Source organism: Artemia sp. Qi Xiang Cuo, chromosome 8 (genome assembly GCF_049724085.1).
Source record: "Artemia sp. Qi Xiang Cuo chromosome 8, ASM4972408v1, whole genome shotgun sequence".
Classification (NCBI taxonomy): domain Eukaryota; kingdom Metazoa; phylum Arthropoda; class Branchiopoda; order Anostraca; family Artemiidae; genus Artemia; species Artemia sp. Qi Xiang Cuo.
Window position 1 is genome coordinate 25238516 of NC_142801.1, and position 12129 is coordinate 25250644.

General features: G+C 36.9%; 1 protein-coding gene across 2 annotated transcripts in view; it reads right to left on the reverse strand.

Annotated features, from left to right (window-relative positions):
- LOC148949269 (alanine--tRNA ligase, cytoplasmic-like) overlaps positions 1-12129 on the reverse strand; it is a 143231-nt gene that overhangs the window by 75979 nt on the left and 55123 nt on the right. For both annotated transcript variants that reach the window (XM_089093312.1, XM_089093311.1), the window contains exons 3-4: positions 9541-9686; positions 5427-5615 (exon numbers count right to left, since the gene is read on the reverse strand). In XM_089093312.1, the coding sequence (XP_088949438.1) occupies positions 5427-5615; positions 9541-9686 (335 nt within the window). The remainder of the gene's footprint in view (positions 1-5426; positions 5616-9540; positions 9687-12129) is intronic.

The window sequence follows — 12129 nt, forward strand, 5'->3', positions numbered from 1 at the left end:
GGTTATCTCAAAATTTTGATTGGATATGTTTTTGGAAATGGTGGGCGTGAGAGGGGTGTTAGTCACCCTCCAATCACTTTCAACTATTAAAAAAGGCACTAGCCCTTTCAATTTCCAGTCAAATGAGCCCTTTTGAAGTTTCTACGAAAACGCTTTCAATAAAAACCTCATATGCTCCCAGGGCATAACTAACAACCTTTGCCCCGAGGGCGGGGGGGAGGGGGGGGGTTGGTGTAATCCTCAAAGACCTAATCTCAAGAACTTGCTACTACGTTGAACAAAATGGTTATCTGAAAATTTTGATTGGGTGTGTATGGGGGAATGGTGGGCGTGAGAGGGGAGTTAGTTACCTTCTAATCACTTTCGACTATTAAAAACGGCACTAGCCCTCTCAATTCCCAATTGATTGAGCTCCTTTTGAAGTTTTTATGACAACTCTATCTATAAAAACCTGATATGCCCCTACGGCATAACTTACAACCTTTGTCCTGGGGGCTCTGGGGGTTTTGTCATCCTTAAATACATAATTTCCATAACTTTCAACTACGTTGAACAAAATAGCTATATCTAAACTTTCATTAAATGTTTTTGGGGAAATGGTGGGCGTGAGAGGGGGGTTAATTACTCTCCACTCACTTTCGACTATTAAAAAGGGCAATTGCCAATCAAATGAGCCCTTTTTGAAATTTCTACAACAACTTTCTATATAAACCTTATATGCACCCAGGGCATAACTTACAACCCTTGCACTGAGGGCTCTGAGGGGGTTATCATCCTAAAAGACCTAATTTCCAGAACTTTCAACTACGTTGAACAAAATAGATATCTAAAAATTTTGGATGGATGAGTTTGGGAAAATGGTGGGCATGAGAGGGGGGTTAGTTCCCTTCAATCACTTTCGACTATTAAAAAGGGTACTAGCCCTTTCAATTTCCAATGAAATGAGCCCTTTTTGAAGTTTCTACAACATTGCTTTCTATAAAAACCTTATATGCCCCCAGGGCACAACTTACAACCTTTGCCCTGAGGTCTGTGGGAGGAAGGAGTTGCCATCCTTAAAAACCCACTTTCCAAAACTTTCAACTACATTGAATAAAATGGCTGTCTAAAAATTTTGATTGTATGTGTTTAGCGAAACGGTGGTCGTGAGAAAGGGGTTAGTTGCCCTCAAATCCCTTTCGACTATTAAAAAGGGCAATAGCCCTTTGAGTTTCCAATCGAACGAGCCCTTTTTCAAGTTTCTACGACCAATATTTCAATAAAATCTTATATGCCCCCAGGGCATAACTTATAACTCTTGACCTGAAGACTGTGGGAGGAGTGTCCTGCTCAAAGTTATAATTTCGTGAACTTTAAACTGCGTGGAACAAAATGGCTATCTCAAAATGTTGATTGGATTTGTTTGGGGAAATGGTGGGCGTGGAAGGGGTGTTAGTTGCCTTCAAATCCCTTTCGACTTTTACAAAGAGCACTAGCCATTTAAATTTCCAATCGAATGAGCCCTTCTTGAAGTTTCTACGGCAACGCGTTCTATAAAAAAAAACTATATGCCCCCAGGACATAACTTACAACCTTTGCCCTGAGGCCTTTGGGGGGGTTGTCATCCTCAAAGACCTAATTTCCAGAACTTTCAACTACGTTGAACAAAATTGATATTTTTGATTGGATGTGTTTGGGGAAAAGGTGGGCGTGAGAGGGGGGTTAGTTGCCCTCCAATCACTTAACTATTAAAAAAGGCACTAGCCCTTTCAATTTCCAATCAAATGAGCCCTTTTGAAGTTTCTACGAAAACGCTTTCAATAAAAACCTTATATTCCCCCAGGGCATAACTCACAACCCTTGCCCTGAGGTATGGGGGGGGGGTGTAATCCTCAAAGACCTAATTTCAAGAACTTGCTACTACGTTGAACAAAATGGTTATCTGAAAATTTTGATTGGATGTGTTTGGGGGAATGGTGGGCGTGAGAGGGGGGTTAGTTACCTTCTAATCACTTTTGACTATTAAAAAGGGCACTAGCCCTCTCAATTTCCAATTGAATGAGCTCCTTTTGAAGTTTTTATGACAACTCTAACCATAAAAACCTTATATGCCCCCAGGGCATAACTTACAACCTTTGCCGTGGGGGCTGTGGGGGGTTTGTCATCCTTCAATACATAAGTTCTATAACTTTCAACTACGTTGAACAAAATAGCTATTTCTAAACTTTCATTAAATGTTTTTGGGGAAATGGTGGGCGTGAGAGGGGGGTTAATTACTCTCCACTCACTTTCGACTATTAAAAAGGGCAATTGCCAATCAAATGAGCCCTTTTTAAAATTTTTACAACAACCTTCTATATAAACCTTATATGCACTCAAGGCGTAACTCACAACTCTTGCACTAAGGACTCTGAGGGGGTTATCATCCTAAAATGCATATGTTCCAGAACTTTCGACTACGTTGAACAAAATAGATATCTCAAAATTTTGGATGGATGTGTTCGGGAAAATGGTGGGCATGAGAGGAGGGTTAGTTGCCCTTCAATCACTTTCGACTATTAAAAAGGGCACTAGCCCTTTCAATTTCCAATTAAATGAGCCCTTTTTGAAGATTCTACAACATCGCTAATTATAAAAACCTTATATGCCCCCAGGGCACAACTTACAACCATTGCCCTTAGGGCTGTGGGAGGAAGGAGTTGTCATCCTTAAAGACCCGATTTCAAAAACTTTCAACTACATTGAATAAAATGGCTATCTAAAAATTTTGATTGTATGTGTTTAGGGAAAAGGTGGGCGTGAGAGGGAGAGGGGTTACCCTCTCCCTCTAGTTACCCTCAAATCACTTTCGACTATTAAAAAGGGCAATAGCCCTTTGAGTTTCCAATCGAATGAGCCCTTTTTTAAGTTTCTACGACCAATATTTCAATAAAATCTTATATCCCCCCAGGGCATAACTTATAACTCTTGCCCTGAAGACTGTGGGAGGAGTGTCCTGCTCAAAGTTATAATTTCGTGAACTTTAAACTGCGTGGAACAAAATGGCTATCTCAAAATTTTGATTGGATTTGTTTGGAGAAATGGTGGGCGTGGAAGGGGAGTTAGTTGCCTTCCAATCCCTTTCGACTATTACAAAGGGCACTAGCCATTTCAATTTCCAATCGAACGAGCCCTTCTTGAAGTTTCTACGGCAACGCGTTCTATAAAAAAAACTATATGCCCCCAGGACATAACTTACAACCTTTGCCCTGAGGCCTTTGGGGGGGGGGGTTGTCATCCTCAAAGACCTAATTTCCAGAACTTTCAACTACGTTGAACAAAATGGTTATCTTAAAATTTTTATTGGATGTGTTGGGAAAAGGTGGGCGTGAGAGGGGGGTTAGTTGCCCTCCAATTACCTTCGACTATTAAAAAGGGCACTAGCCCTTTGAATTTCCAATCGAATGAGCCTTTTTTGAAGTTTCTACGACAGCGCTTTCTATAAAAACCTTATAGGTCCCCAGGGCATGACTTAAAACTCTTGCCCTGAGGGTTGTGGGGGAGTGTCCTCCTCAAAAATATATCTTCTATCCAGAAATCAACTACGCTGAACAAAATGGCTATTTCAAAATTTTGATTGGATGTGTTTCGGGAAATGGTGGGCGTGGAACAGGTGTTAGCTGCCTTCCAATGATTTTCGACTATTAAAAAGGGCACAAGCCACTCCAATTTAAAATTGAATGAGCCCTTTTCGAAGTTTCTACGACAACTTCTTCGATACGAAATGCCCTGGTCTAAAGGAAAAAAATAATAAATAATACATTGTACCAACATCGTTCTTATATGCCCTCAGGGCATACATTAAAACCCTCGCCCTGAGGTCTTTGGGGGAGTATCCTCCTTAAAAACATAATGTGTATTTGGAAATCGGCTCCGCTGAACAAAATAACTCTCTAAAAATTTTGATTGTATATATTTGGGTAAATGGGGAGTGTTGAGGGGATGTTAGTTGCCCTCCAATCACTTTCGACTATTAAAAAGGGCAAAATCCACTCCAATTTTCAATTGAATGAGCCCTTTTCGAAGTTTCTACGACAACTCCTTCGATACAAAGTGCCCTGGTATGAAAAAAAAATACATTGTGCCAACATCGTTCTTTATTTAGGCAGCGCGAATGCGCTGCCTATGATATACAGTCTTTAATATAATTTCACCGGTACAGTGTTTCTATGCAAGCGAAACTATGGAGCAGGATTCCAATCCTACCTGGACTGGAGTAGTTGGATTCCAATCCCACTTTTTTAGGCCTCCAATCTTACGGATTGAAATTTCCTGTAGGATTCTTCTACAGAAATTCTTAAATATTAGTAAATCAAGGAAATCAAAGATGGAAATCAAACATATGAAAGAGATCGAAATATTTGCTTAATGTGCTTTGCTTTGGGACCCTTATGTTACATTTTTGCCTCAAATTTGTAATCCCCTTGCATCCCTGGCCATGGAGCCTTTCGAAGAAGAATAAGAGTATTTTGATTCCAAATTGTATTAATTGGTGAATAAAAGTCTGAACCAACTCTTTCCGAAAACCTTACATACCAAAGTTGGTAGAAATCAGGCATCGAATGTGAAATATGTACTTGGTGTGTTTGTATTTAGAAAATTCATTGTCCGATCTAAACAAATTTTAATAAAGAGTTGATTTAGTCGCTAATTCATCGTAGAAAAGTGCTTTCATCAGATCTCAGCGAGTCTTATAAAAATATCAGACATAATATGGTAAGATAACTAGAGCAGGTAGACATCAAACTTGATTTGTAAAATTAGGTATGGATAAAACGTTTTTTCGGTAAATTTTTCGCAAATCATATTATTGAGTTACAAATAAAGTGAACATACCACTCGATGCCTTTTTTTGTGCTCTTTACGAATATAATAATCATTTCTATCGGAAATTCAAATTTAAGCCATTTTTGAGCTCTTGAAAATGACAAAAATATAAAAATATATAGGGTGTACAAAGGCTTACAACATTCTGTTTTAAACTTTACTGTTTCATAATAAATCCTTTTTTTAATCTACAAGCACTGACTTTCCACAATTAAGATGGATAAATGAAAATTGTAACAATAAATTTTGCAGGTACTCCATTGATATACCCACTCTTTTATATATCTCAAACTGAAGACTAAATGAAAAACCCGTTTTGACAGGATGATGCAAAACACCGCTGTAGAGAAATACAATATATAGCGTGGTTTAATAGCGTATACGATATTCAAAGTGTTGTTGTTTGGCTTTTTTGCGGTGGGGGGGGGAAGGTACCTAGGTTAGGTTTTTTTATTTTCGTCATCTCTGATAGAAGTGATTATTATATTCGTAAAGAGCATGAAAAAAGGCATCGAGTGGTATATCTACTTTATTGGTAAGTCAGTAATAGCCTATGATTTGCGAAAACATTACCCGCTTACCTATTAAACTCCATAAAAACAAGATTCCATATTTCCACAACATCTTGACTATCTTTGTTTACAAGATGACTAGATTTGAGACCAGTTCTATCAAAATGGATTTCTGTACAGGGGCCACAAGGCCCAGACAAACCCATTTCCCAGAAATTGTCTTTAGCACCAAATGGAAGAATATGAGATTCAGGTAAGCTACAAACAAAATAGTTGAGTATTAATTATACATATAAAAGGGGAGAGTAAAGGTACGGCAAAACTTTGGAAGTGTACATGCATGGGTACAATCAGGCCCTGACCTCCCTAGTATAGTGCTCCGAGAGAGCATTGAGTATAAAGGCACCATATCAAAAAATAGGGTAGAAATTCCGAGCCATGCTTTTAACTTCACTTAAAACGCAGAAGCCCAAAAAGGCCTAGCGAGTTCAGGTTCATCTATCTTGAATTAAGACTAAATTTCGTCCGCCCGCTCAGTTGTTTCTTGAAGTGGAGAAAGAGCCTAAAGTTAGTATTTTCTTCATAGGCTAGTAATGAAAGATACGAAACTCTGACAAATGTTTTGCAACTAAAATACAACTATACTTTGACCCTTGTATTTTTGCCCGTTATATCATACCGCATGTCTAATTTCTGATACCCCTATTGATATTCTGTTCAGTTTCAGAATTTCGACTTATCTTTTTTGGGTGTTTTACATTTTTAAATACTTTCACTATTTATTAGTAACCACATTTATTTAATTTTCATCATATTGTTTCTGACCTAAAACGTAAGCTCGACAGTTTTACTAGTTAGGATCTTTTTTTTAAAAGTCTTATCTTATCTTGTCACTACTAAAAATCGTAGCAGAATAACTCCATCTGACACTCCTCTCGGTTTATATTCATCTTCCATCGCAGAAATATTTTATCATTTAGAACAGTTTTAGTCCAACTTAAAGTCTCCTTCCACTGTCCAAAGCGCTTTCATACAGATAATAAAAGCGTCATACTGAATTATGGCCTTCAGTTAAAGTAGCGCTGTTTCGGTAGCTTTTGTCTTTTACTTACAGTAACAAGCAGACAGGAACGCGGGCAACGTGCAAAAAAAGTAAACAAAGCATCAACACTTTCCCAATTTCCAAAATAATAAATTCAGAACATATAAACTATAGAACTATACACTGGAGATACACTGGCGAAAAGAAGAATGAAGTCTTCAGTTATAGATGGGGGAGTTGTTCTGTTGTCTGAAAAAGAAGCAGAAATTAACAACAAAGACAAAATTTTTCTGCTGAAGGTAAAGAACGACACTGAAGCTTAAAACGGCGAAAAATTGTCGGATCGAAGCCTATATAACATATATCTATAAAAATAATATGTATATGGCGACCGCTGATATTTAGCTATAATTGTAGCATCACCCAAAGGATGGCCGTCGTTTAAACCCCCGGCGATTACCTCCCCGGAAAATACTCGGGGGGGGGGGGTATTTACCGGGGGCATTTTCCGCGGGGGGGCGGGGGTAAACGCCTAGAACTCACCCAAAGATAGTACTTTACTGAAAACACCAAGAAAAAAAAAGGCTCTAGGACCCAAAATGTCATTACAGAATATAACTGTTTTATTTATAAGGCTCCCAATAGTTTCAAATCAGGAAAGATATTGAAAAATTTTAGCATAAAAATTTAAATTCTCTTAAAACCTCAAGCAAAAGAAAATACAACGATGTATTAGTAACCAAAAATGCATTTAGCAGTTCAAAAAAGAGGAAAAAAGAATAATGAGAGACCGATCAATAAGGCAACTCACCTGACCCACAATCTCTACAATCAATAGCAGTGATATGAAATTTTAAACTGTAGAAATTCACCAGGGCATTACTCAAAATTAAAAACCAATAAACTATTTTATAAACACCATAAATCTAATTATTTCTGTCTATAGCGCTGAACATTTCAAGTTATGATGCAAATTTGTGAAACTTACCTATGTTCCCGACACTATCAAAAGTAGTTTCCCATTGGATTTGTCAATCAAATAATCATAAATATTCATTTTCAAGCAGAAAAATTTAATTCGGCTCATTTCGCAGAAGTCACGCCAAATTAAGTAAGTTCAGACCAATTGGAAATATTCGAAAATTCTTCTTTGCTTTAAAAATATCCTTAAACAATTTATGTTTCTACTAGACGAAAATTCAATGGTGTTTTGTATTTTCAGTAAAGCACTAGATTTTAGCTAATCCTAAAAGTATGGGGAAGCATCAGCAACCAGTGAATTTTAATTACTTTAAGAGCCTACATTGTACAGGCTTAGAAGCGATAATATTTGTTCAGTTTAAGTTTCTTTTCGGTTCTTGATCTAATCAGGAAACTTTTTTGGTTAGTGGAACCGTGAGGCACACTTTAGCAGTTTTAATTCCCGAAATCAATGGAAGCAGCATGTTCAAGACTATCGTTCCCAAAGATAGGAATGAACCAGAACTTTTTTTTATATTTAAGTCATTATTTGACAACCTTTTAACTTTGGCTCTCTGACTCTTAGATAAGATATTAAGTCAGTATCAGTAAAGGAGGAATCAGCTCCGATAATCGAATACTTACATCGTGTTGTAGTTCAATCAGGGTTGTAACCAAGGTCAGCACCTAAAGTACTAAAATTGCCCAAATTGCATGCTACACGACGATTTTCGGTGCTACAGTCAAAACAATTTTTGAGCGTGACGGACACGCAAATGCGACAAATTGTAGCACGAAAGTGTTACTATCTGTTCATTAAATGTAGCACGTGCTACAGTGCTAATCAGGATGAAATAGTGCTAAAATAGCACTTTCGTGCTACAGGTGGCAACCCTGAGTCATATATGCTAAAATTGCCTGCATGTTGTTTATTTAAATATTTAATGATGACTTGTAAATTTTGAGCCAAATAATTGAAACAACACTTTTCTTCTCATCTGTTTTATATTCTGATTTTTTAAAATACATATCGGTTTCATTGAAGAGGGTTGTAATAAGCTAATCTGAGTAGTTAGAATTCATAACTTGCATTTCTGCTACCAGGTTCAAAGTTTATTCAGCGGAAATTGATTTCACATTAGTTGTGTTCAGCCGAGCTACATGTTCAGCCAGGCACTGATTTTTCAAAATCAGAAAAATAAAATCGCTTAGTTTACATGTGTTTTATTAATGCTAACAAAGAATTAAGGAGAGAGCGTGGAGATTTTCGTTCTTTGAAGGTGTGTTCTCTATGTTCCACGGGGCTTTTCTGAATTATCACATATCCAGCATGAGTGAAACAATAGCATAAGGATTAAAAACGTATATAAATACAAATAGAGGTTTAACATTCAGCCTTAACATAACAAAAAGTACAAAATGAAGTACACATTCTCAAAAATTAAAAGAAAAACTAAATGTAAACACATAAAGACACAATAAAATTATCATACATTATTAAAAGCCTGAACTGCATTTGGAGTTTCTAACTAGCAATACATCTTATGCTACAAATGAATGAACATGCCACTTGACTGCTTATTCTTATAGTCAGCATATGTCGATTACCCAAACAGGTCTCCAAAGGGGACCCAGGCCCAAGGGCTGATCTAGGATGTTTGTTGAAAGGGGGGAGCACAAAAAACCTTAAAAACCCATCAAAAATCTATTTACATGCATTTTTGTTACGTTTTTTTTTACACGTCAGATAATTTTCTTTTGGTGTGGGGGGGGGGTTCTTACCCGGAACTCCCCTCCCCCTGGATATGGCCTTGCCCAAGCCCCATGTTCGTATTTTTTTTAGCGTTTTATGGTTTTCTTTTAGTTCTTTCTTTCTTTATGCATTTTTGATGAAATTCTCTCTAGTTTAAAATAGGTCGCTTTTACAAGTTTTTTTTTAATGCGAGCTTATTGTGAAATCAAAAATAATCTTAAAAGCTTTAGAAACCATACAATGATGCACTGTTGTTAGTAGCTTCGTGGCGAAATCTGAACACCAGCTAAAAGCCTTGGTGAGCTATATATTCAAATGTCAAAACCAGATTATCCTTGCTAACCAACCAAAAAACGGGCAGGTAGAGGTATCATTGAAATTAATTCCTATACTTCATAGCACTGGAACGTGTGGAAACAAAACCTCACCCAAGTGACAGCCATATATCTCTGCATTCTAAGTCTGGAGGTATTCGAAGTTTGGCATCCCCTCCAAAATACGTGACAAAAAGCGATTTTGCAGGAATTCCATAACCCTGGGTTAAAAGTTCCCATGCCATTGAGCAGGCTTCAGTCTGACAAAAAAAAAGAGAACCGTTTATGTACAGCAACAAGTATTGAGCAACATAATTACGCACTCTCCTTTTTTTTAGATATTATGGCTTCTATCAATAAAGCACAATTTAAAGAAGCAATACAGAATATATAAACATACATATTTCTACATTTATATACATGTATAAACATACACAAATCTTTAAAATGTTCCCTTGTTTAAAATGTTGCCCTTTATCCCTAATGATTTAAAAGATTACAAACTTTGTACTATCACCCGGAGGGATATTTTTTATCCCTGAGTTGCTTGCCAGTTTTTTAGCTGTGTTACAAAATAAGTTTTGACTTATTTAGCTAATCAATATGGGATTCTCCAATCAATTCTTACAGACTAAAAAAGAGATATATTTCAAAGGAAAGAAGTATTTATGGAACGTTACTGCACATCAGACATATCAAACTAGATTGAATTTGAATGTTTAAAACGCAATAATAAATGAATGAGGAATTCCTGGAAGTTTGAGCAATTTTTTGATTTTCAATACGATAATGATTGAAGAAAAACTGTTCAAAGCATAATTTTTAGTAAAGTTTCAAGTTTAGTTAAAGTATATATTTAACTACTCTAGCGTTTAGAGGGCTATAGCAGCCGGTAGCCTACTGTTATTTGTGGCAAAATCTCTTCCCTTTGAGTTTGACCTGACTATACATTTTCATTCTGGATCCTTGTAAGTTAAATTTATTCATCCATAGTAATTTCTGTTCGTTTTAACTTTGACTCATTAAATGATTTTATTTCTGTTTGTTGTAGGTTTTAACTTCGGTCTTTACTATTCTTTGACAAACATGTTTAGGTAAACGTTGTTTAAATTTATTTTCATTTGTTTTTTAATTGACTGTAGTATGTATGTATGTATAAGTTTATTGTCCATCATAAATGTAAAATACAACACTGATGGAGTATAAAGAAAGAAAATGGAAAGAAACGAATAAATTAGGACAAATGCAAACAGAACCAAAACAAAGAAGAACAGACAAAAAAAAAAAATACAAATAAGGGCAATTATATGTAACAACAAACATATTATCAACGACGGACAATTTCAGAGGTGCTTTCACCAATAATCTACCTCCGATATGCAGGTTTCCCGCTAGATTTTTCGTGATAAATATGAGGTTTATGAACGTTTGATCATAAGAACACGAACTCTATGAACTTTTGATTGCGCTTTTTATGAACCAATTATGAACCTAAATTTACAGTGTTCGCACCACAGAAACTACTAATTGACACAAAAAGCGGTGCTTGGTGTGCAAAAATTTACACATTAGGGGGGTGGGGGCAATTTTATTTCTGATGTAAATGAGAGGTAATTTTAAACTTTTCCCCCCATCCTCCTAATGTGCAAATATATAGGCTATCCTGAATTGGTATATATAGGCGTGAGGGCTAAAATTCATTTCCGACAAAAATAATTATTATATTCGTAAAGAGCATAAAAAAAGGCATCGAGTGGTATATTCACTTTAGTCGTAACTCAATAATATGATTTGGTAAATATTTACCCAAAATACAATAGTACAAAATAGTCCACTCTACTTGTTCCTTTTTTTGGCAAAACATGACGAAATTAAGGACGACTTGCGTTTGTTTACCCTGCTCTGTATCCACTCAACCTCTCTGGCTGCCTCATCTTCTTCGCGCATCTTCCGGCTCAAAGCCTCGATCACATTTTGTGCGAGGCTTATTTCTACAAAGTCTTTGGCATCTATGGCTTTTTTCAGCTTCTCATTAGCTTCTTGAAGAAGCCTTTCTGCTACTTGCCTCTTCTCCTTTTCAACTGACTTCTTCTCAATCAAACCTTTTTCCAGGTGTTCAATGGTCTTCTTCTCAGATAATATCCTCTTTCTTTCCTCTTTTTCTTCTTTCCTTTTGGACTCCTCTTCAGACTGTCTAGATCGCTCAGCTTCCAGGTACAGTTTATAGCTCTAGCACACATTTCGCCCCAAATTCAACAGCTCTCTGGTAATAGGGACTATCTCGGGCCTGTTCTCAAACTTCTTTAGAGCGTCAGAGACTATCAGTCTAGACTATCAGTCATTGAGCATTTTGACTTTCATCGATGATTTTTCCTCGGTCATGATCCGTCCTGATTGGGAAAAATCACGTTCAATGTCAGCGTTCCCATGCGACATGCAGAGAGCTGCTTTTACTATCTTTGAAACAAGGAGATATTTTGTCTGTCCTTGATTGTTTTTTCAGACTAAAAACCGAGTTCCATAAAACATCAATCCTCGCTGAAGTCACGTTCTTAGGCAAACTCGGTTCCAGCTGGAGCAAGTTCCTTTCGTCACTAGCAGCTTCAGTATCCACATGGAAAAAGATAAATCGAATAATTTTCGCCAAGTCGCTTGCCCTTGTCTCTGGATTCGAAGTATACTACCGCAGGCACCGGAAATGCT